Genomic DNA, 24,602 nt, shown 5'->3' with positions numbered 1-24,602 from the left:
TCCTCAGCATTCAGTTCTCTCCAGACTTTTTCTGCCCAGCTGAAGTTAACGAATCAGACCCCTTGGAACAGCCTATTAATCAAGGCTCTCTGAATTAACCCTTCACAATCCTTTATCTGTTTACATAGCACTAAGCTTTTGAAAGTGCAGTCAATCACAGCATGTTCTTCCCTCTATCACAATTTCCACAGTCATAACATGGTGCCAATTGCTTATGGAAGCTTATTTAATGTAATTATAAGGGGTATCATCAGCATATTGATGATGACCATGTGCTGGAAATGTATCTCTTGAATTACACTCTCCCCCTGTTGCCCCGAGAGTGAAGCCGGATGGTGACGTGTCAGAATGTCAGGTGGAAAGGTTTTCTGACAATTCCTCAGTGTTGAAAATAATTCTGTTCTATTTTAGAGCAGTATGATATTTTATGAACAGACATGATTTGGGTTAAACCTTGACAAGTAATGTTCTGATGGCACATCCCTAATGAATGGTGTTTGTAGACTGAAGTTCTGAATTTACCTTGAGAGGAGAGTAATGGAAAAAAATAAGCAAAAAATTAGCTCTCTTGAATGTCCTGCAAGAAACATCTAACCATATACCCATTATTCATACATCATAGAAGTGGCATTGCTATTAATTGAATGAGATAATAATTTAGGATTGGAATTGTGCAAAATGGAATGGGATTTTCAGCCAGAAGTGGGCTTATCCCAGCAAAGCATATGGCTGTAGTAACCTGCAGAATATATATATCAATAGTTTGATATTTCTCTAGGCAGAAATAATAGCACTTCCATCCTAAAACATCAGCTAAGTTATAGTTTGAGTAGATATGACACCTTCCTTTTATACCCTGTAAAATGTAACATAATGTAATACAAAAATCAAAGACAATAAATGCAACTCTAAATAACCGTCAAGGGCAGTCTGTACGACCTATTTCTACATGTTTTCTATTTGTTTGGCACAACAATCTGTGGATGAGTCCTGTAATTAGTTTTGTGCCAGGTGTAATTTTTCCTTGCAAACATGCTTGGTGTACAATGGGGAAGAAAAGAAAGCTATTTGGAAACAACCATAATACTGCAAGATGCTGCACATGTTTTTTAATCATATAAAGCTAAGTGAATGCCAGTAAAGCATACAAGAAGCTCAAAGCATCTGAAGTCACTGGATCAAACTTGCTGGAGTTGGGAAGCTTATAAGCTTGCAGTTTCACAAAGCTTTTATTATGTCAAAATGTGAGTGTGTCTGTCAATGACTGTATTGCTATGAACCTGGGCCAAAAGGATAATTCCTTCCTTTTGGCCCAGGTTCATAGCAATAGACAGACACTCTCACATTTTGACATAATACTATTTTGTTGCTTTCGCATGCTCATTCTATTCAGATCAAAGGTTTGCTCAGTTTGTTATTTTACTGTTCTGTCATTGAATCTTATATTTGTACCATTTTACCTTCTAAATCACTGCCTACCAGATAATTTTACTTCACTGCCATTGGTTCTTAAATCTGTACCATTTTGCATTCTGGGCCACTGCCTACCAGCTATGTATGGCTCTGCTCACTGTGCCAGATTCTGATGAAGTGTGCTTAGAGAGCACACAAATGCTTACATTCTGAATAAAACTAAGTTGGTTTTAAAGGTGCAATTGACTCCTATTTTGTTCTACTACTTCAGACCAACACAGCTGCCTACTTGGATCTATTTATTCACCAGAGTTACTGAATGCGACAATCTGCTGTATTTCAACCAACTTAAAGAGAAAAAGGTCTAAGGGGTAGAGTTTTCCTCTATTCCATAATCAGGTTCTATAACTCTTTTCTGTTTTCTGTTTTAACTATCTCTTTACTATCCCAAACAGCTTCTGAAAGGAATACAAAATGAACAGAGGGACTCGGCTCTCTTCCTCCCTCTTTCACACACACACACACATGTCTGCCTCCTTGCCCCATACCACTGCAGCGTCAGTCTGAGATTTAAAGGCACCCCCCCCCTTTCCAAGACAGAAGCTGTTTGCAAGCTTCTAACACTGCCTGAGATCTAAAGGCACATTGTGACTCTTGAGGTGAGGCTTCTCCCCACTGGCCAGCTGAGATGGCTGGCAGCGGGAAAGAGCTTACAAAACTGGGGATTCTCTGCCAAGACCTGGGGACTGGCAAGCCTATCAGCTACTGTGATTTTTAAGCAGAAACTAAAAAAATTAGCTAGAAGCCTAGTTCTCACTGAGCTGGCACATATTTGTCTGGGTTGTACCTTGTCACATTGCAGGGTGGAGGCCATGTAATTAAATGCTGTGACTTACCCCCAGAAATTATTCCCATGTAGAAAATCTAGCAAATTAGGGGAAAGAGCTTGATTTCTCCCTGACAGCTAATTTTCTGTTTGAAGGATAATTTTCTATTTGAAAAAATCCCACACTTAATCTGAAATAGGACAGTCTAGATATAAATTGAGAGTCAAACCAGATGAATTTAAAGAGATATGCGAACAAATATTTGGATAATTTGTAAGTAACTTGCAGTCTCAGAGGTCTCAATTTGAATGGGGACAGTGGTAGAGGTAGAGTGGTAGAGGGATACAAGTTTAACTGTTCTGTGGTTTCACTAATTTAAACCACCAACACTTTGAGTTGTCATTCCTGAGAGGAACAAGTACAGGCATTTTCTGTTTTCCTGTATTTTGTTCCCTTCTGAGGCTAATTGTTATTACAAAGAGGGGGTTGGTTGGCACAATGCTGGTTTTGATCAGTAAAATCCGATAGGACAACGTTAAACATTTACTGCAGGAAATCAATTGTACAGTTCCTAAGGAGAGGGTGGAGTTGAGATTTAAAACTGTCCTTGGCTGCAGTCACATACAAGACAAAAGTCTGCAAGCACTTCCTACTTGCTGGCTAGATTTCAGAATTTAGTGCAAGTTTTTGAGGAGGTTGTGACACTAGCCTTCCGATTTGAGAAATAATCCTGATCTGGTCTCATGATTATTTCATTAAACTAAATTGTTATATTTGAAAGGTTACCTCCTTAAGAAATACTTAAGGCAGCATGAAAAAAGGGATAAAAAACCCCTTATACTTGGGTTGTACAATTTAAATTCTTTATGGAGGGGGTTGTAAAAGGGAAAATTCAAAGGAAAAATCCAAACAGGAAGTAGAATTACTTTGTCTACAGAATATCAGCAGTGGCTGAGTCAACCAGACTGAGGACTTCAGTCAGAATTCCTTTTTTGGAAGGGAAACAGCAATACATTTTAAACTGTTTGCCAGCTAGTAACGTAGCCAGACAAAAAGTGCCATGCAAGGAAACAACAGTAAGCAATGTAATGTATTACCATTTAACCACCTCTTTTCCCCAAATGGATAAGAGTGAGCAGGGCTTTTTTGGTAGAAAAAGCCCAGCATGAACTCGTTTGCATATTAGGCCACACCCCCTGATGGCACAATTGTTTCACACAGGGCTTTTTGTGGAAAAAACCAAGCGGGAACTCATTTGCATATCAGGCCACACCCCCTGATGCCAAGCCAGCCTGAACTGTGTTCCTGTGCAGCCCTGAGTGTGAGTCAGAAAAGCCAGTTAGGATTTGGTATGTTGCTTCAGATACTTCCTTGCTCTGACAATCTTCTCCTGTCTGTGTCTCTTTTCTTTTGTCTCTCTGCACAGGAGGTAAAAAGCCTGAAGCTAGTTTTACCTGTTAGATTACTAAGCAAAATTCAGTAGACAAATGCTTTCCTCTCACACTGAACTTCTCCAGGGAAGGCTGAGGGCCCACAATGTGTAACTGGGCCTCAGCCAAGAGATTTTCCCAGCTTACTTATTTGAATGAATCATAATTTGATTAAGGGGATGATTCACATGTTTTCCTACATGGATATCATCTCAATAAAGGAAAAGAATATGCATGCAAGTGCATTCATACATTAGTATATATTCTGCTGTACTTGTTACCAAAACATATGGTTAAAGAAAAATTTTTAAAATTAATTTTTTTAAGTTAAGAAATTTAAAATTAAAAGTTACAAAATTAAAATGAAAATTTAAAAGTATATATATGTATGTATACATAAAAAATATAAATGTGGTGGTGGATCCACACATTTCCAAATATTTAAAAATAAGTACAGATGCAATTGCTGTCTAATATGCCATGTCTTCAAATACTGAGATCCTCAGTCCATTGGTTTACCATAGGTGTGCTTTCCTCTTTCCATTGTTATGAGTCTTTTATCTGTAATGAAGGCACAGAGGGTCCATTTTTATTGACCCTCAGTTAGCCTCTAAGAGATCAGCAGATAGTTTAAAAGCACATAAGCATCTTCAAAAGGGAGGAATTAGGTATGAAGGTTGTGCAGAGTTATTTTCAGTCTAAACTGCTGCCCCTTATCACCCATCGATCTCCCTTGACTCAGCCTAGGATTAAAAACTTTGTTGTTCCAAGTATTCATCAGGCCACTGATGACATCTACCCTTCTATAAGAACCACCAGCATTTTCTAGGTTTAATACGACCAAAGTGAGCAGAGGGTAAAATATGCTAGGAAAAGAATTTTAGTTGAAAAGTAAATGTATTATCTGGCCTTTTGCTTATTATTTTCTGTATTACCACTATTTGATGGTGGACTTTGTAGGTTTTTGACTTTAATAAAATTAAATAAAGCTTTAAAAAGCAAACGTATTATCAAAGAAATGAGGACTTTCAAAGCCTTAGAAGTGATTAAGCCTGCAAAATAGTACAAAATTAGGAACCACTGCCCACCAGCTATGTATAGCACTGCTCACTGTACCCCATTTCATTGTTTGACAGTGTGCATGCACATGAAAACTTACATGCTGAATAAAACTTTATTGGTCTTAAAAGGTGCAACTGGACTCCAACTTTGATCTGTGAGTGGACTACAGTTACCCATGTCTGAGGGGGGATTTGAAATTAAGTATTCTAGACCAACACTGACTGCTACACCACACTGGCTTTGCAGATGATGGATTGCACCAACCTGCAGTCATCAGCTTACAGCTGTGTTGATTGTTCCTCACTGTTATACATCCAAATTTATTCTGAATACACCTTCCAAGCCTGTAAAATATGGGTAGTCTTTGTACTTTTCCTTAGTGTGCTTCCATTGCCAGGTATGTATACAGATCTGAGATGAGTTGGCAAATACTGCTGCCTATCTCCCTTGAGTTTTATGGAAGCTGCTTGTTGCACAACCTTTTACTTTCTCTCCGTCCTGTTTTCAGACCCACCTCTTCTGATCTGCTTTGCTAAAGCAAGTAGATGTGTATGCAACATCCTTCTATATTAAAACACTCCCCTTGAAAACCAGTTATCTTTGACATTATAAGTGGTGTGACTGATCTAAGAAGACAAGGTTGAGTAGGTTAGTACCTGTGTATGGGCTGGTTCTGTGAGGAATTTATGATTATCTCCTATTAAGTTAAAGCACTGGACACAAATCAATACCGATTTTTTTTTAATTTACAGTTTAGTGAGAGAGATAAACACTTTTTAAGTGGTAGCTTAATGCTGAGCTTCCACACAAGCCACAGAAAGCCCTTTCAGAATGCATGACATGGCTGCCAGACAGTATTGTTTACATGGCGGTTAGTGGAGTCATGTCACTTGACAAACATCAGTGAGTGTCCCCATGCCACTACTAGATCGCTTCGTTTTGGAGGTGTGGCACAAAAGCTCCTCTACCTTTCACTGCATTAAAAAGACTCCGATCATATTTACAGTTCTCACATCATTATCTTACAATAAAAAGCTAAAAGTTAGAGAGGAAGGCTGTTCAGTTATATTTTGATCAGTCAAGTGTGAAGCTTAATTTGAGATAATTAAACACTAGATAAATAATTTTTTTAAAAATGTTCCAAGAAGAATGCTTGAAGTGTGTCAGCTGGAAAACTACTATTAAGGCTCTTGTGCTCATTTTTAGTGCTTCATATTTTTAATCAGATCATCCTCACAGTCACCCATTAACTGCAGCACATATGTTCCTGTGCAGAGAAGAAGCTGTCCTGTTACTTGTGCAGTGTGAGACAGAAGTCGGAGAATCTTCCTAGGAAGAAAAACATACTTGACTTTAAAAAAAAACCCAGCCTTTTGGGCAATACACTTATACTTGCATATACAAGAAAGGGAAAGTATTCCCTCTTATATGCATTTCTTCTGGCTACTATCATGAGGTCTAATTTTGCTTTGCCAACAAGGATATTGTGGTGATGCCACAACATCTTCCTAGATCCGCTTCCTATGGATCACCATCTAGACTACATACCAATATCCTCAAGTGGGAAGAAGGCTAACCCAGAATAAATTTACAAATTTCATCCTCAAATAGGTAAAAAGAACCCATCAAATAACCTAAAACAGTAACTATTAGGAGACTGCCACATTTTTGCATAGTATCTCATCTCATGCAAAGATGTGACAGAGGGTATACTTGTACTCCTAATAGCTACTGTTTTGGGCTATTTAAGTGGACAGCAAAAGGCAACACACATTCCCCTGGAACTGGCAAAGAGTGCAGTCAAACACACTGAATAATGCGCTCCCAAAGCATTTTTAACAATAATTTACAAGTGGATTTTGGCATCTGATACAATAAAATCCAATTGCAAAGTCCACTGAAAATGGATTGGAAGTGCATTATTCAGTATGTGTAAAAGTACTGTTGCCTACCAATAAGGTTTGATTTATGACTTGCAGGAAGCCATGTATAGAGCAACTACATAAACCTTTGGCCATCTTAGAAGTTTTAGAAGATGCCATCTTTAAACAGCACCAGCTTCACATTAGAAAACCAATGCTGTAACTCATAGGTAATAGACTGCTGTATATTTATGTACGGCCATTACCTGCCTCAGTTTGCTCCTGCTATTCAGTTCTGGAATACACAGTTCCAGAATAAATGGGATGTTCAAGGTAAAAATGGAGTTTCACACATAGTTGTGATCTTCTGACATTAAATCAAATCTTCAGAATTGAACAGATAAATGAAGGGGCTTTACTTCAAACAGACGGAGCTGCAGTCTCCTATTTGACTGGATCAGTTGTTATTGAAGAACTTAGCATTTTTATTTTGAAATAAAGTTCCTTTGAAGTCAAGCATGCTCATGTATCCCTTTTCTGATTACTATCGTAAATTAGGGCAAGAATTAAAGCAGAATCAAGCACATTCAATCTAACTGAACATTCAGGAATTGGCCCTTTAATAAATTTCAGCTATTATGCATTGTCTTGTGTACTTGATGACATTTAAATTTCATGGCACCTTGACCCTACTATTTGTCATAATCTCAGTTTAAAACACCTGCCTACAGAAGATCCACTACATGCACTTGATGAAGTAGGCTCTAGTCTACAAGATATTACACCAGAATAAAGTCTTGCCTTTAAAGGGCAGGTCGATCATTTGAGTCCCAACTTTTTTTTTTTGCTAAAGCTGGGGAATCCAGAAGGTAGTTGTTAGTGTGGCTAATATATTCCTGTTTCCAGCAAGAAATTTTACTAGAACGTATTTGAGGACTTTCTTATTCTGTTCCCTTTTTAGAAGCTGCAAGCACTACTACCACCTAGTGTCTCCAGATGGCCTCAGATGACACTGCAGAGAAAGAAGCTTCAAGTCCTTTTCTGCCTATCTTACCCAAACTTGCTTCCCTTGCAACACACCTCAATATGTTTAACGGATAAGTTACTGACATTAGATTTCTAGTTAAGAGAAAAGCCTCAGAAGCTATCTGCCTTAGAAAACATGCTATTTTAAAAAATTCTAGCTACCACTTTTGATGACAACTTTTTAAAATGACATTGTACACTGAGCGTTCACATAGTGTTGGCAAAGCAAGTCAAAATCCCACTTGAAGACTATACTGTAAAATACTGGTAAGCTAGAGGCACCTACAGCCCTGACTTAGATAGCCCAGGAGAGCCTGATCTTGCCAGATCTTGGAAGCTAAACAAGGCTAGTCCTGGTTAGTATTTGGATAGGAAACCACCAAGAAGTCCAGGGTCACTACATAGAGGCAGGCAATGGCAAACCACCTGATAGTTAGTCTCTTGCCTTGAAAACCCGAGGGGTCAACATTAGGTTGGTTGAGACCTGACGGCAAAAAATGGAACCTATATGTCTTCCATTAGAGCCTGTTGCATAACTTACTTCCTTGAACTTCCACCTGTGTGAGTCAAAGTAGTGTAAGACGTATTTAACAATTCATTTCACTGCTACAGCTTATTTAACAAGAAGTGAAACCCTTTTTGTTCCTAGAAGCATACACTTACCGCAGTATACTCTTTGCTCCCATGCATTTGATGTCGTAGGACACAGAGTAAATTTCATAGAAAGTAGCTTTAATATTTAGACATCCAATGAAATCCTTTGGATTCAGCTTGTACAAATCCAAGGTAATGTTTGCTACTCCCATTTTCTTGGGCTTCTGTATAGTTGTGATGTCATAGATTGGTCCCTAGATAGAACAAACAAACTCTTGCATTTGTATATGGCCCAGAGAACAATTTTAATTCAACAGCTCTAAACTGTACTTTGCACTGCTATGCTGAAAATTGTGATACACAAGATCAACTTAAGGCCTTCCTCATTTAAACAAAGCTGGTTATAGCACTTTTTCTATTAAATCCATTCAAACCATGCTTTTTAGTAGATTTGATAACTACTGATTGCTATTTTCTACGTTGTTCTTAGCTCATTACTGCAGATAGCGTACTTCTTCCATAAACACATAGAATACCACATACTGCAGCTTGTAAAAATTACTGACATTCAGTTTATACAGCAGCATGAGGACAAGCCATTCTATTTGCCTCAGTTTCCTTCTGATGATCCAGACGTAGCTTCCTTCAGAACGTGAGAGGATAACGAGTTCTTTATGGTTTTGAACAACCAACAACCCTGACTTGAAAGCTACTGTAGTTCTAGAGTTAGCATGTTATGCAGCATGCTGTGATGACTACACTGTGAATACCAAGACACAGGTTCAAATCCATATTCACTAGCAAGGCTACAGGAGGGCAGGGATAGGTAAGCAAAGCTGGCACATCTGTTAATCTGGTTTCTCAACTTATATCTGCCTGCCTCTCTTCTCTACAGGCTTGTGACCAGAGGTGTGATGGTGTGAATCTCTGCAACTCCCTAGCCAATTGTGGGTAGCAGCTAGCTACAGAAAGAGTGGGCAGAAGACACTCAAGTGTTGTATGAGCTAAGGTGTGCTGGCCCTGAATCTGCATTTTACCAATTAAAGAAATGCATGCAGCTCAAAGCTATGCTTTGGCCACCATTAACTTTGTTCCTACTAAGGCATAAGCTAGGTACCCTTGTCTTCAGGGCTACGAAAAGGATAAATTACCTGCAACACTGAAATACTGCAGGTAGCATGCTATCTTATTTTGAGATAGCAGTCTATGTTGATTATGCATATCTAGGGCATCTTATTAAGTCTGAAAAAAACTGCAGGAGATCTGACAAAGGGAAATCTGACTTAGGGTTTGTAGAGTCTTTTGGGATCAAGTGCCATGTTCTACTGGAGAAAGTTTTCCTTCCATCACTCAATGCACAGCAGCCAAGAAGGTCTGAGCGCCTGCTCCGGCTGCAACGCCACTGAGGATGTTCTCCGCAGCTGAGAACAAAACGTCTGGAAGGAAAACTTTCTCCAGTAGAACACGGCACTTGATCCCGAAAGACTCTACAAACCCTAATGATGTTACCAGCCGTGAAAACCTGAAATCTTTGGAAATCTGACTCTTGAGAGCTCATGCCCTTGTTGGTCTCTAACGTGCTATTGGACTTGTATCTAGCTGCAAGAGCTGTTTGTGGCTACCCACTGTCACATCCAGTTTTGATGCAAAGGGTCCTGACTTTATTAAAAACCAGAGTATGGAATCACACATTCCATTCTCCTTGAGGGTATAGTAATACATTTGGTTTTGTCTCAAATTCAGTCACCTTGACAGAAGACCAAAAAATTGTTTTTCATACTAAGGATGGCTTTGCATTTACAATAGCCATTCACCAAGGAACTATGATGGCAAAGTCTAAGGCAGAAAACAGATAGGCCATCCTAGAATATTTACACTTTCCAATGGTTTAAGAAATTGTGGTCAGTCCAGCTTCTCTGATGAAACAGATCTATTTGTCTGGGAAAGAGTTTTCACTGTGTCCCAAAGTCTATAGGCTTGCATACCAAGTGCTAGTCATTTAAGAAGAGGCCAACTGGCCAGTTGCTTTGAAAGATGAGAATCACATATTGTCTGTAGGCAGAAACAGAGCTAAGCTCACATGGTTCAGATTCAGTGGCTGAGAGAGCTGACTGGAAGAAACCAAGCAGAGCTAAATATGCAAGAGGAGTAACAGGAAAAGCTTGCATGGTAGCAGGAAGTGAATGAGCCCAGAGACCAGCAGTGATGGATACCATGACACAAGGCTTTTGCTTTCTTCCCTTACAGAACAGGAGTATAGCCTTAAAATTTAAAGCTGCAAAAGGCAAGCACAAATGGCAATCCCGGCCTCGGCCAGACCCACCTTCTTAGAGGCAATTGGCAGTGCCAACTCAGGACATTTTGCTGCCCGAAACAAAGCACAAAATGTCTGCCCGTGCCTACATAATATATATTACCTGAGTCCTACTTGGATTGGACTAAAGGCTCCTGTTAGTGTAGCTAGGATTTAATTTTCAATCACAAGAAGCAGACAGTCTTCGGAAGGACACACACACACTTTTAAGGCAACAACCTTCTCATTCACAGCCAGCAATTGCTATTCAGACAGCCACTGAACAGAAAGGTATTCCAGTTAACAGTCTGATAGACGCATCTTCCTCTGTGAGAAGATTAGAAGGACTGTTAGGAAAGCCCTCCAATGAACAAGATGACTCACTTCCCTATACAATATATCCCCTACAATAGACACCAATCCAAAGAAGGGAGGCTGAACTGGCACAATAAAATATTGAAAGCCAGTGCAGCACAGTAGCCAAGAGACTGGGCTAGAGATAAGTCACCCCTCGGCTCAAAACTTGTCCCCATCATGCATTCACAAGCTTGCTTGCCGGATCTGTGAGAAAGAATCTTGCCTATCTACAGGCAGTTCTTACAGCCACCCTATAAAGGCAATCTTATACAGTGTATGTAAAACTCTCAGAACACTCGAGTGTTACACAAGTGCCCAGTATTACTACAGTAGCCAACTGTTGCCTAGTATACACACCTACTTCAAGCATACAGCACTATCAAGATGTCTAAATTGTGCTAAGCAGCTGATCAGGCAGGCCTTCTGAGAGCTAAACCACATATTACAGACTCTGCATGTTCACCCCAGTCCTGCTCTGAGAGTTCCATTCCTCAGAACATGCTGGCTCAATTTGCACCAGGACCATAAGCCTTCCCCTGCATTACCACCTTGACTTGAAATGGCCTGTGGGAGTTGTCATTTCCTCCGCTGGAGAAACTCAGCCGCAGAATTAACAGCTATGGTGACAGCTTATAAGAAGGTTTAAAACAGGAACAGGTGTCTTTACTGCATGTTTCTCTGCCTTGCTTTACTATGTGTATCTGCCACCTAGTGCCCTTAACGCAGAAGAGCACTAAAAGTAAAACATTTAGTAATATGCTGCTATAATATAGTGGGTTCTATGCATGGAGGAGTAGCCAGCTGAGTGATAACAAGCTCTTTAATAGACATGATATAGGATAAGGCTACATTACAAGACTGGGGATGGGGGCCTACCGGCCCAACTTATATACATCTCTGGATTCCCACGCTAGCATATCATTGGGTCATTCAAACCCGTGGGGCTTGTGATTGGTCTAGGGCTGCAGTGATTTGGATCGTGCAGCCCTTTGTTCCCAAGTCCCCAAGCTCAGTCCATATGGCTCCAATGAGCCTTGCAGGCACATCCAAAGTCTTCTCTTGAGTCCACATATGTAACTGCTTTTGGAGAGATTCAACCAAACCTAGTGGTGTTTGTTGAACACTGCCATAAAAAGAGTAGAAAGTCAGCACACTACAGATGTTAGTGTGTCAGACTAGTTTTTGGGATATAGGGTTGCCAACCTCTAGGTGGTGGCTGGAGATCTCCTGGGATTATAACTGATCTCCAGGTGACAGATCAGTTCACCTGGAGAAAGTGACTGCCTTGGAAGGTGGACTGTATGGCATTGAACCCTGCTGAGGTCTCTGCTCTCCCCAAACCCTGCTCTCCTCAGGCTCTATCCCCCAAATCTCCACATACTTCCTAACCCAGAGTAGGCAACCCTACTGGGAGGCCCAGATTCAAACCCCTCACTCTGCCATGAAAACCCATTCAGTTACTTTGGCCTAGCCACACTCAACCTATCCTACCTCACTGGGTTGATGTGAGGATAAAATGGAGATGCAGAGAACAATGTTGTATGTGGCTTTTGGTCCCCGTTAGGGGGGAAAGCAGAATATAAATGCTTAAGCCAGTTTCATCTGGCTAGACTAGCCAGAGCACTGCTTAATGCAAAGGGGTACAGACAGAAGGACTCGTTGCTCTGTAGAGGTTCAGAAAGGAAGACTTTGCTGGCTTTGATAAGTACAGAAAGCAGTGGGCAGGACCAAGCAATAGTTGCTGATCCCCAAGAAATTACATTTGAGGCAGCTGCCTCCTCTTGGGGTTAGATTGGCCTAGTAGTTTCAAACAATAACATTTAGGTATAAACAGCATGTCTTAAGCTCAATAATCTCAAATGCATGCCAAGCTAGTTCCTTCCTGGACTTGGCTTTGCAGGCTGTGGCAAATTGGCTTAGGCTGAGTGGACTGAAGCTGAACCCGACGAAGACAGAGGTCCTTTGCGTGGGTCGCAGCGCTCTGGGGAGGGAAATCCCTCTCCCGGTTTTTGACGGTGTAGCGCTGAAAGCGGCGCACTGAGTCAAGAGCTTGGGGGTTCTACTGGAGCCTTCATTATCAATGGAGGCCCAGATAGCAGCCACCGCCAAGTTGGCGTTTTTCCATCTGAAGCGGGCACGGCAGTTGGCCCCCTTCCTAGAGCGTCGTGACCTAGCAACAGTGATTCATGCAATGGTCACCTCAAGACTGGATTACTGTAATGCCCTCTATATGGGGCTGCCTCTGTGCCGAACCCAGAAGCTGCAGCTGGTGCAGAACGCGGCGGCTAGGTTATTAGGGCTCCCGAAGTGGGAGCACATATGGCCGGGCCTGCTTGGACTGCACTGCTGCCAGTTATATATCGGGTCTGTTACAAAGTGCTGGTTATTACCTTTAAAGCCCTATATGGCTGAGGACCTGTCTACCTAAGGGACCGTCTCTCCCCATATGAACCCCAGAGAGCACTGAGGTCAGCAGGGAAGAACCAGCCAAAGGAGGCAAGACTCCAAAACACTCGCACATGGGCCTTCTCTATTGCGGCACCACACCTCTGGAACCAGCTCCCGGAAGAAGTGCGGGCCCTGCAGAGCCTTGAACAGTTCCGCAAGGCCTGCAAGACCATCCTTTTTAAGATGGCCTTTGCCGATTGAATGATCAAAGGAGTTGCTCAAAGTGACTTGCCATCATATTCGCTGATAGAATAGCACCAGAAATGTCGATTTTAGTTTATAATTAGAATGTTTTTAAGATTAATGTTGTTTTAATAACTATTGTATAATGTATTGTATGAAATGTTGTTAGCTGCCCTGAGCCTGCTTCAGCGGAGGGCGGGATATAAATAAAATATTATTATTATATCCCACCTGAGCACAAGCAACACTTACAGGCTTCCATTTCTGTCCTCTCTCCAGAAGCATGAAGTGTGTGTTATCTCCCAGAGACTGGAAGAAGTCTTCTGTATCTACCACCGTGCCATCCTCTTCCAAAACCAGTGTTACAAGTCCAGCAGTGATCATTAAGGCATCCAACGTCTAGAGAGAAGGCAGCAAAGTTAGTTTTTGGAACCAATGCCTTTGTGAAAACAGCTCTTGATTATCTCCTCCTTTCCCCAAATATAGTTCCTAGTTCAGCATATATACAATTCAAGTTGCCTGTGCATGTCAGCCACCAAGCTGCCGTATAAAACCACTATTAACCGGACTACGTTTGAACAGAGCAAATGAACCAAATCACAACTCTGTAGAGCACGTTAAATTGCCAAGTTCCTCCAACTCCCTTTGAAAGATAATTGTTTTTACTAGTGCCAACTAGCAGCCAATTAGTGATGTTGGGAAGAAGAAGTCTAGATTTTCTCACATTCAGCCCTTGTATAAAGAGAGCTGCCCTTTAATCTGCAGCATTTCAATTGTAGAGCTCAGGTGATCCCCACAGAAGCAGTATCCCAATGGTGATGCATGAGTGCAAGTGATGCCAATTTAATCCAACGCTTATCACCTCCTTCCCACTTCACAAACTGGCTTAATCACAAAGCTGTGAACCAGCCTATAACTTTGCCTGCAGAACACAAGGGGACTGAATGTGGAATAGACCTTTAGAGTTGCAGAACTAATGATGCATCTTTACCATCTGCCCCACTGATACAGCACCAGACTGTACACCTTGAATCCAACAAACATTAAAGACTGTGTAATAAAGTTGGGCTTTAGAACTTGAACAGGGAACTTTGTCATTTGCTCAAACAAGATACAGCAGTTTCCCCTTTGGCACAATGCAGTGCTAGGCAGTTTAGGCATCCAATTATATGGTTTTTGATGAGAAGCCTACCTTACTAACAAGCTCCTGCAGATTGCTCGCAACAACTCCTCTGCGGCTGCTTCTGTTATGGTTACAGACCCGGAAGGGCCGAGCTGCAGGCGGAAGGGCAGCAGATAGGGTTTGTCTTGTAACAGATCCTAAAGATGCTCCCACGGATACCAAAGACCTAGAACACAAACAGGGTGTTTACTTTGATAGATCTACTACATGGTGGCTACAGTGGTGGGGGCTTAAGTTAAAAAAGACCACATTCAGTACCCTATAAAGTTATTTTCTGAAGGAGCAGCACAATGGATTTCTTTAACACAACCACAGCCCTTCTCTAGCATGTACAAACAGATAATTCTTTTTTAAAAAATAGCAAGAAATGGTGTATTGATCCCATTCTGGCCAAATCAGTCACTGATATCAGAATTCCAACTATTTTGATCTAATATTTGTTACAACCTGTAAAAGTTAATAGGATTACTCTGCACCAAACCCCAACTTGTGTATGGAAAAGGCTGACCTGAAAGTGTCTGGCAGCCTTCAGCAAGCACCAAGTCAAGATTTGTGAACTATCTAGTCAAATTTGTTTCCAGCCCTCCTTTGGCATGTGAGATGGGGGACTGAGGTTGGGGGATGAATAGCAAGACTGAAGGAGACACCTTTGCTAATAGAGAAATTTGAGTGTTACTGGGACTAGACAACCCTAGTTCAAATCCTAATCTGCTACAAAACTCAGGGGATGACCCCAACACCAACCACCATCTCTCAGACACCTCACAGGTTCCATCTTTGATTGGCTGTCTCCTTTCTCCAGTTTCTCCTTTCCCTCTCTCCCCCTTGCAGACCAGAATGATTATGCACCACTCCCCCCACCTCAAGTTTTATGCCATCTTTAATTATATTGTTTATAATATGCTTTATTATATACTTTAGATATTTCACTATATTTATCTATTAGAAATGTTTTTTATCATTATGTTACTCTGAACCTGGATACGGGGAGATTGGGATACAAATCTAATAAATCAAATCAACTGCAAAACTGTGAAAGGAAACCTTTTATACCAGCTGAATTCTTCAGGAGGACAGGATAAAAATGCAAACGAATAAAGAAATACTTTCATATTAACTACATATTAGAGATGGTAAGGCCCAGAAAAACTCCGGAGGACTTCAATTTTTTCTTTCAGAAAACGCTGGAAATTTTTAATGAGAACCACAAACCTTTTGTGAAACATTTTCTCCTTTGGAATGAAAGAAATGCTTTGAGACAAGGTTTCACTCACTCAAAATGTGTCATATGGAAACTTAAATCTAATGTTGTGGGTTGTATTGTGTAATTTATTTGCATACTATAGAAATATATAGCATATTTTCAATAGATGTTTATTTTCCCCGTGACTGTCAACTGCTGTAATGTGCATGATACACTATTGAAAAGTTCAATGTTATAAAGTTTAACTTAACATTCAAATACACTACAAGCCCTGTTGTGATAGTCCAATACAGGTTCTGTCCAAAAATGCATTTGCAACAAGATTTGTTTTGAGCTTTATACCTCTCAGACAGTAAAAACATGTGCCGTTAGCACTGAGTACAGGAGACTGCAGCTTCACAGGTTATAGAAATGCACTGAAAACCAATGCATTTCCTCAATATGAGAAGCACAATTTTATATATCAAGTTACAGCAGTAAGATTTATGTCTGACAAGGAAACACTACATATACTTTGTTTCTCTTCCACATTTGTTTTTCTCCAGGGGTGGGGGAGGGAATGGCTGTTTCCCATGTCTTCAAAACTCTACTATGTATCATTTACTGTTTGCAGAAAATTCATCTTTGATAACCATGTTGTAGAATCTGTTTACACCATGCATGTGAACAGTGTTCTCTCTAAACTGAGTTAGCGTGAGCTAGCTCAGATTTTTAGCCTCCAGCTCACACATTTTTGTCTTAGCTCAGTAAGGATGACCCCAGGGCACAATAATTTATGCAGTAGCTCACAACTTTAATACCGGTAGCTTACAAAGTATAATTTTTGCTCACAAGACTCTGCAGCTTAGAGGGAACATTGCCTCTGAATCAGTCAGGCATCCACATTTTTGGCCTCTTTAGTATGCTCTCTAGTCAATTAAGGCTTTGCTAAAAGCCATCTGTTGTAAAAGCAAATAGCCTTATCAGACGCCTAAACTCATCTTTCAAACCAAGCAAGATTTAATCTACCAGGTTTTAAAGATGTAATCTATTAGGTTTTAAAGTAAGATGAAGAGGACAAGGGGATGGTGGATGAGCCAGACATACTACAGAGGGTAGTGACAGTTTTCTACTAGGAATGTCTGGGCACACTTTAGACCATGTTGAAGAAGTGAACTGTGCTTGCATGAAGATGGCTAAGAAACATAAAAAATGTTCAGCACTGAAGTTACAACCGGAAGGACCTAGCACATCAGCATAGGGCACACACACACACACATCTACTACCCCCATAAATAGAAAGCTTCCCAGTTCCTCACTTGACAAACACAGTTTGTAGAAGAAACAATAAGGCTTTCTAGCATCTGCCTAAGCAGCACTGCACAAGTCCTTTTTCACATTCACTTAGTTGTCCAGCTTTCCACTTTGATAGCCCATTGAGATTTCTTAACCTTCCTGTGGACACATATCCACATGTATTTTGTTAGGCAGTATGATGCAAGCACATAACATAATATTCCTGCATGAACCATGACCTTCACTTAAAATTCTGAGTCAGCACTGTTTGGGGGCACTGGCTTAAAACAGTCTGAGAATTACACTTGCCCCAGGCTTGTCAAGCTTGTAGACAAACAGTGATGCAACATACCAGCTTAACTGTTGAGTTACTTTTTTTGGATAAGAAGCCTGAAGTCCTCCTAGACAACATTGGTTCCACTTTCAGTGATCAGTCCAGTCCCGCTGCATGTTCCTGCAGGCATCAGTCCCACCAAATTTACTGTAAACAACCCCCACATGTAGCTGGGTTTGCAGTGAAAAACCTTAACAGAGCAGCTGTTTTGCTAAAGTAAATCAACAATGTTTATCTGAAACAGCCAAATAGCCAAACATTTTGTTTGCGATTTCCCCCCTTACAACTATAGCAGATGAACTTTGTGTTAGAGATGTCAGCCAACTTAAAAAAAACTCTACTGAGGAATGAAGTATTTCTATTTATGCATTTTAAGATTTACAGATCTGATGTTTGCATGCACTTCAGTTTGCACCAAGTAGATATTATATACAGATTCACAACAGTGTATCTGTATTGCAATTAGCCCTGGAACCAGTTCATTTAATGTCTACAGATCATATTTATCTCCAGCAGAGTTCCATTACTTCACAGCCTTAATAAAAGCCTACTTTCATAACACCCATTAGAGGGTTGGAAGATTAACTGGGGCAAGAGCTATCCTGTGGTGGAAAGCTAGACAGATGTCAACACCAGATTGGATACCATATGGTATGCCTTCACAACCTGTGACTGAACAAGATCTAGTCAGCATTGCAACCTTTTCAAAGAATAAAAAGGCTTCACTGTTAAGCATGTTTGCTTGGAAATAAGCCCTACTGATCTCAAGAGGATTTGTGTAACCAACAGTAGAACTTTAGTCCAGTGGCATTTTGGCACAACAAGAACTTCAGCATGCCCAGCTTCTTACTTTGCCCAAAGCATTAAAGTCTACATTAAGTAGCACAAGAGCTAGTAGCTCTGTTACACAGCTTTATATTTTGATTGACAAGTAACAGAGCTGCCAAGAGGAGCTGAAACACACTTTAGAGAGTTGCAAGTTAAACTGGTTATATTAAAGCTCCTTACAACCACATTTCAAAGAGTTCCCAGCTAACTACAGGAATAGTTTTAAAAGAATGTCATTTTGCAGCCATACTCTAAGTAAAGTATTTGCATGCAACAAATCCACATTTATGCAAGTAATGTCATACCAAGAAAAGATAGTGAAGTTTGTAGTAAGGCTACTGCAAGCCCATCCTAGGATTACTAAACAAGCTTAGAAGACAGATGTTACTGAATAATGTGTCTCTTACCCCATTCCTTAGGGGAGACAGCATCTGCTGCTCCAGATATAGTACAGGGTATTTAGAGCTTGGGGTAGCATGCATAGGACCTCCCCCCTTTAGAAGCTGCACACATTCACATTTTAGCCAATTGCTAATTTTAAAGCAGAGGACACAAGCAAAAGTGCTACTTAAAGTCACAGAGCAAAGAACAGGGCTCACCAGATTCCTTCTTTTGTTCTAGTACTGAAGGACTAATGAAGAGTTTTGGGGAGTTTTGTGTTTGTACTTTTGTTATATTGAGATTGGTCCTAATAAAAGAGATGTTACTCAATTAATATTGATTGGGCTAAGTATCATAGCATCATCATGAATGGGTAGTAACAGATCCCATAGTGGTAATCCCTGTCCTTATAGTAGGGGTCTACAACCTAGAGCTCCAGAGCAAAACATGGCTCTCTAAAAAAGAAAGTCTTTTAAGTGGGATGCTAGAATAAGCAAGATGTAAAAGAAATGGCAGGTAAAGATTCATGAGGGACTAAATGGCTCCATAGACATGCATTATGGAAATGGAATATGGCAGGGATGATTAGTTGCCAGTAAAACAAGTGCAAACTGTACAGACTGATGCATGTCTACTCAAACAATCAAGCAGTGTTCCTGTGCACATCAATATATCTAATTGTCAACAATATCCATAAGGACAGCCAAGACAAGAACTTTCTACAAACCAGAGAAAAGCCCCAGACTTGCAGAGAAATCTGAAATCTAAGAATATCTTTCTGGCATGAGAGATTAAAATCTCCCAAAATAGTAGTACCTGTACCTTTAAGAAAGGAGACATCAGTGGTCATTGTGCAAGTTGCCAGACAACTACAACGGTATTGCCAGCCGTCAAGCCTTGTCTTCTATCACTAAGAGGCAACATACTGGAGGGAAGACTCATCAGGGCTCTGCCCAACAAAAGTAACCAGGAAACTTGCTACCATTCAGTTTGCACATTTCATCCAGGTGCAACAGTGGCTATGATCTGATGCCACACAACTTGCCTGGGTCCAGCAGCAGCCTCTACAAAGCTTGTGCAAAATAACTGGGCCCAGCAATGACCACCACACAACGCACCAGAGTGACTTGCTACTGGATGACTTTTCCAACGTGGACAAGCTTTTCTCAGGGAGAGGAAAATGGAAAGCCTAAGTGGTGTTATGGTTGCAGAATCAGACTAGGATCCAGGAGACCCTACCAAATCCCTGCTTTGCCATAGAAACTTGCTGGGTGACCCTGAACCACTTTACTCTTTCTCTCACTAGTGCATTTCATATATTTCTTGTGAGGATAAATGGACAACCCGAGAATCATATAAGCTGTTTTGGGTTTCCCATTGTGGAGAAAGACATTGTATAAATGAAGTAAATAAATAATCATTAAAGACAGTACATAAAAGAAAGGTTGACTGATGAATGGGAAGGAGACAGCAACTCAAGAACCGAGGAGAGGAAAATGAGAGGGCAGTTAGGAGAAGCAAAAGAGGGCACAGTATGGGGGAAAGGATTCAGGATAAAACAAAAGTTACCTTTCAACACTTTGTGGGGTTCCTGATAATTCACACAGTGAAATCCAGTTAGAAAGTGGATTGAAGGTGCATGACATAGTGTGTGTGATTGAAGCCATCGAGAGATCTCAGATGAGCCACATCCTCATTAAAAACTCACGAAGTTGTTGGGAATGCAGAAAATGCAAGGACTGTTAATCAACATGCCAGGCACCAGTACTACTAAGATGTTCAATCAGGCAGATGGACTTTCTTATAACGGCTCTTCATGGATCACTTACCCTGAATTCAGAAGCGCCTTGCATCTACCCTAAATTCAGAAGTGCCTTGTATAAAAGCAGTTAGTTAACTGTATGAAGAGTTGACGCCAGGCAAGAATCGGGAAACAGCGTGTCTCTCTCGAAACCTTAAGGCAAAGAAGCCAAACGTACTGCCTGGTCTGAGAACTTCAGATGTCAGCGAAAAGAGCCTGTTCTCCTTAGCAAAAAAGAGCTTCCAACCCCAGCCACCCGCCCCCCCAAAACAGACGTCGCAGAGACCACCGACCGTGCCAGACACACCCATTTGGGAGCCAGCCCAAACCCAATTGAAACTCAACGGGACGACTTGCCCTTCCCTAACCTCACCTGACCAAAGCCACAGCGCAGTCGCGGGCGCTCTCCACAGCCATCCTGCCTCTCCGCACACCGCCTCCTGTCCCCGCTTACTCTCGCCCAAGCAACAGCAGCCCCAAGCTCTCGGCGCCGCCTTTTTATACGAGGAAGCCCCCCTCCGCCCGCCCTTCCGGGGAATCTGGCGGCGGAGCAGCAGGGTGGCCGTGCGCCCAGAGGGGGCGTGCTTGCCCAGTAGGCCGAGGGGCTCCTCTCGCAAGGAGAGCGCGGTAGCCGCGGGCTGCAGAGTTTTCAGTCTGTTTTGAAGGCAAGGAACTGGAACTGGCGATGCTTCTGTTGAGCTTCAGAAACAGTTTTGTGGATTGCGCGCACCTAGAAAGGCAGTTTGGAAACGAACAGATTTAATGGCGCCTAATCTCTCGTGTGACGAAGGCAGCCATAAATCGATGGCCTTTTAAAGTACGAGAAGATGACTTTCTGGTTTTGCTAAAACAATACTGAAAGTTTGTGTGCACCTCTGTCCTAAACTTATTAGCGTGACGTACGGTCAAATACGTGAAGAATGCGTAGGTCAGAATGTTTGAGTGACTAAATGAGTCCGTTTTCTTTCAGCTGCTTAAAGAGGTGGGGCCCTGAAAGCTGGGACTGAAGCCCCCCAGCTGTTGTGCCTTTAATAACTGCACGAGTCATGTGACATGACAGGCAGAAGTTCAGTAGATGCATCCATAACAGGAAAGCCGCCCACATGGAATTAATTCAAGGCATGCAGCTGTAAACTGAGACTGGAACTCTGCCGGAAAAACAAAACAGTAGTCTTGTTACCCAGCTGTACGGGGCAACATGTATGGGGATGTGGTTAGTCCATGATGGAGATTCATGTGATTCATTAGATCACACATTCTGAGGTTAAGTGGAGTACAAAAACATTGCAGGCCTGAGGCTTTGGGGCAGGGCGTATGGCTTCCAGGAAGGCTGCAGGGGAGGCTTATTAAGAGAGAAACGTCTGTTTCAGTAAGTAGAACTAACATGAGATCTGCTATTGATATTAATAGGACGTAGATGATATCACTAATTGCAAAAAGGAAACAGTTTAAATAATACTTAATGCAGATTAGTTGCCATACTTTTTATTTTGAAATCCAGTAATTTGATTAAATGGTCGAAAGTGGAAAAGGAGAATTTCTTCATGTTAGAAATATTTCCTATTCCTACTGTGCCATTTTTATCCTATCATGACATCTCTCAGTTCACAGTGTTTCAGCCCAGAGCTTCTCTTCACACACTGTTTCCTAACCCTAATCTAAGAATCTTCTGTCCTCTTCAGTCTAGCCAAGATGGGTCAGGAAAGGTAACCCAATGCAAAAATAAACTCAGCACCATTGTTGTTTGGAAATTCCTTGACTTTAGAATTCATCAATGGCCATGATGCGTTGTCAGTAGTTATGTACAATGCCCTGGACTAGTTGCAGATCGTTTAGTCTGAGGAAGCATTGCCATAAATACAGGAAAGAGTTCTAGGGCCAAGAAATGGAAATTATTCTGGATTAATCAGGACTGAGGGTATGAATTTGTGGATGCAACCTTAAAAAATACACAGCAGCAGAGCAAAGGCAGCCCTGCCACTAGGCAAATTAGGCCTAGGATGCCGGGTTTGGGGGGGGGGCACCAAATTGGACCCTCCTCTCTCCTGATGCCCTGGGCAAATGCCCCAACTGCCACCCACCACCCTCCTCTGTGGCGGTGCCGCACCCCACCTCCTACATCCAAAACCTCCCTAGCAGGGTTACCAGTTTAACTTAAGCACCAGATGAGATCTGCCCTCTCTTTCTGTTAGCAATTTGTTATGTTTTACTGATATTGAATTTTATTATATGTGAACCTGTGGAAAGTGAACACATTTCTTTAAATTCTTGCTAGGACACTGTTTAAAGTACATAAAAATGGTGCAACATTGTGCTGTTCTTAAGACTGGTTTCTCATTTTTTTATAAAGCACCACCTGGTTGCATCACAGTTACTAAATAGCATTGGCTCCCACCCCAAACACCATCCACCGCATGCTCTAAGCCCCAATATCCCAAAATTTCCCAACATTCTATCTCATCTGGTCTGATTAGTACTGATCCCCAGCTAACTTGTTTTAATTTGTCCATTACTAAAAATGTAATGGCACCCATGATAGACTCCATTGTGAGGATGCAGATTAGGGTGGCAGCAGACACCATCGCTGCATGCCCCCATCCCCCCAAGAAGCAAAGAATCCAATGGTCCTGCCCTTCACCATTCCCCAAACACCTTTTTAACAGTATGGCAAGCTCTGTATACAATGCTTGGAAAGGAAAGGTCCCCTGTGCAAGCACCAGTCGTTTCTGACTCTGGGGTGATGTTGCTTTCACAACACTCTGCTTAGGGCTTCCTATACGAACCCTGGTTCTGGCTCTTAGGAAGCAGCAACTCTTTTAACGATGATGGATGTATAGCTCATTTTATATGAAGAATTTCTCATTCGCTTAAGGAGATGAATAGGTTACCTGTGTCTTTTGGTAAGGTACCTATAATAAAGTATGTTTTACGTAGGATTGGCTTTAGATTCAGAGTACAGCAAACTTGCTTTTTAAAATCTGCTTATTTAATATCTAATTTTTTGTGATGAGTCAAGCTGCATTTTATCATCTGATATTAAACTTAATTGTGTACACCTCACTGGATGTCTTGGAGCACACATTGTATCTATTGTGCTTACCATTCCTAGGGTCTTAAAAAACCAAAACAGAAGCAGTCAAGGCGGCTTGTGAATTTAAGGCTGAGGAGAAGAAAGGAAGAGTTTTTTCCTCAGCAACCATTTCCCCTTCAAACCCACTCCTCAAGCAGCTTTTCTGTCCCAGGTAGAAAAGATACAGATCCAGCTCTGTTTTCTTCCAAAAGAACACCAAGTAACTGGTTAAAACATAGAAGGCAAGCAAAGCATAAACTCATGTAGTGCCAATGGCAGTGGCTAGAATAGATTTATCACCATGTATCCACATTTAATCATCTCCCCCGTTATTTTCTATAACATAAATTTTGTTTAAATCAAGACAGAGTGCTGGACAAGATGTTTAATAGAAATTACATGAGAAAACAACATACAAGCACTTGTGAGCAGAAGGACTTTAGTCAGTCTACATTCCCTTAAACTCAGCCATTTGAGCTTAAAATTGACCAGTAGTAGTTACAGAGGTTTGCTGAAGACAGTTTAATGCACTGGAAGAAAAGTTGGTTTAAACTAAATCTTATATACTGAACGGAGTTGTGCCATCTCTGAACCAATAACATGATGCTGGTGCACTACAAATGTGTAGACAGTAAAACATGATAATTTTCACCTTCACTTTAGAATAAAGTGCCAGCTTATTCAATTTTTACATTGTATTACACAGCTCATATAAAGGATAGCAAGTTTACAAGAATTTGACAAACAGTAACTGATCTTTTAACAATTGTTTCAAATGCACAGTAGTACACAATGAATTCAGACACTTGAGAAATAAGTGTTGCCCTTACATTTTAAAAAAGGAGTTACTCCTTGTATCTATATATTTTTTTAATTTAGCTTTACTTAAACATTGAAGATATTTCTACATACATGCAGACCAGATTTGGCTCTCACCAAGTTGCCATGTGCCCTTACAACATATTTGACAGATATACAGGCCAACAAATCCAATGCTAATTTGGACAGTTGTCTTTCATGCCCCCCCCCAA

At 41.2% G+C, this 24,602-nt stretch overlaps 1 protein-coding gene across 2 annotated transcripts; it reads right to left on the bottom strand.

The window, feature by feature from the left end:
- Positions 1-5,456: 5,456 nt before the first annotated feature.
- Positions 5,457-21,042, bottom strand: CIDEA (cell death inducing DFFA like effector a). Of its 2 annotated transcripts, none has more exons than XM_060244029.1 (5): positions 20,875-21,042; positions 14,688-14,844; positions 13,748-13,894; positions 8,284-8,468; positions 5,457-6,061 (listed from the first exon to the last, which is right to left on the bottom strand). In XM_060244029.1, the coding sequence occupies exons 1-5, from the start codon at positions 20,916-20,918 to the stop codon at positions 5,935-5,937; spliced, it is 660 nt and encodes a 219-aa protein (XP_060100012.1). In that variant the 5' UTR covers positions 20,919-21,042; the 3' UTR covers positions 5,457-5,934. The 2 variants fall into 2 exon arrangements, with proteins under 2 accessions (XP_060100012.1, XP_060100011.1); XM_060244028.1 differs by having other exon boundaries at positions 13,727-13,894; positions 20,875-20,985.
- Between the last annotated feature and the right edge of the window lie 3,560 nt (positions 21,043-24,602).

This window comes from Heteronotia binoei, chromosome 7 (genome assembly GCF_032191835.1).
Source record: "Heteronotia binoei isolate CCM8104 ecotype False Entrance Well chromosome 7, APGP_CSIRO_Hbin_v1, whole genome shotgun sequence".
NCBI lineage: Eukaryota > Metazoa > Chordata > Lepidosauria > Squamata > Gekkonidae > Heteronotia > Heteronotia binoei.
Note: the sequence above shows the minus strand (reverse complement) of the source record. Positions and strands in the feature narration are given on the sequence as shown.

What these genes read in the sequence shown, in the direction of transcription:
- CIDEA (XM_060244028.1), bottom strand. Translation starts at nt 20,918, where the DNA reads ATGGCTGTGGAGAGCGCCCGCGACTGCGCTGTGGCTTTGGTCAG. An exon ending in TAAGTGTTGCTTGTGCTCAG is followed by an intron (nt 8,469 to 13,726) that starts GTGGGATATAAT and finishes TGTTCTATCTAG; the next exon opens with GGACCAATCTATGACATCAC. An exon ending in GGAGCAAAGAGTATACTGCG is followed by an intron (nt 6,062 to 8,283) that starts GTAAGTGTATGC and finishes TTTTCTTCCTAG; the next exon opens with GAAGATTCTCCGACTTCTGT.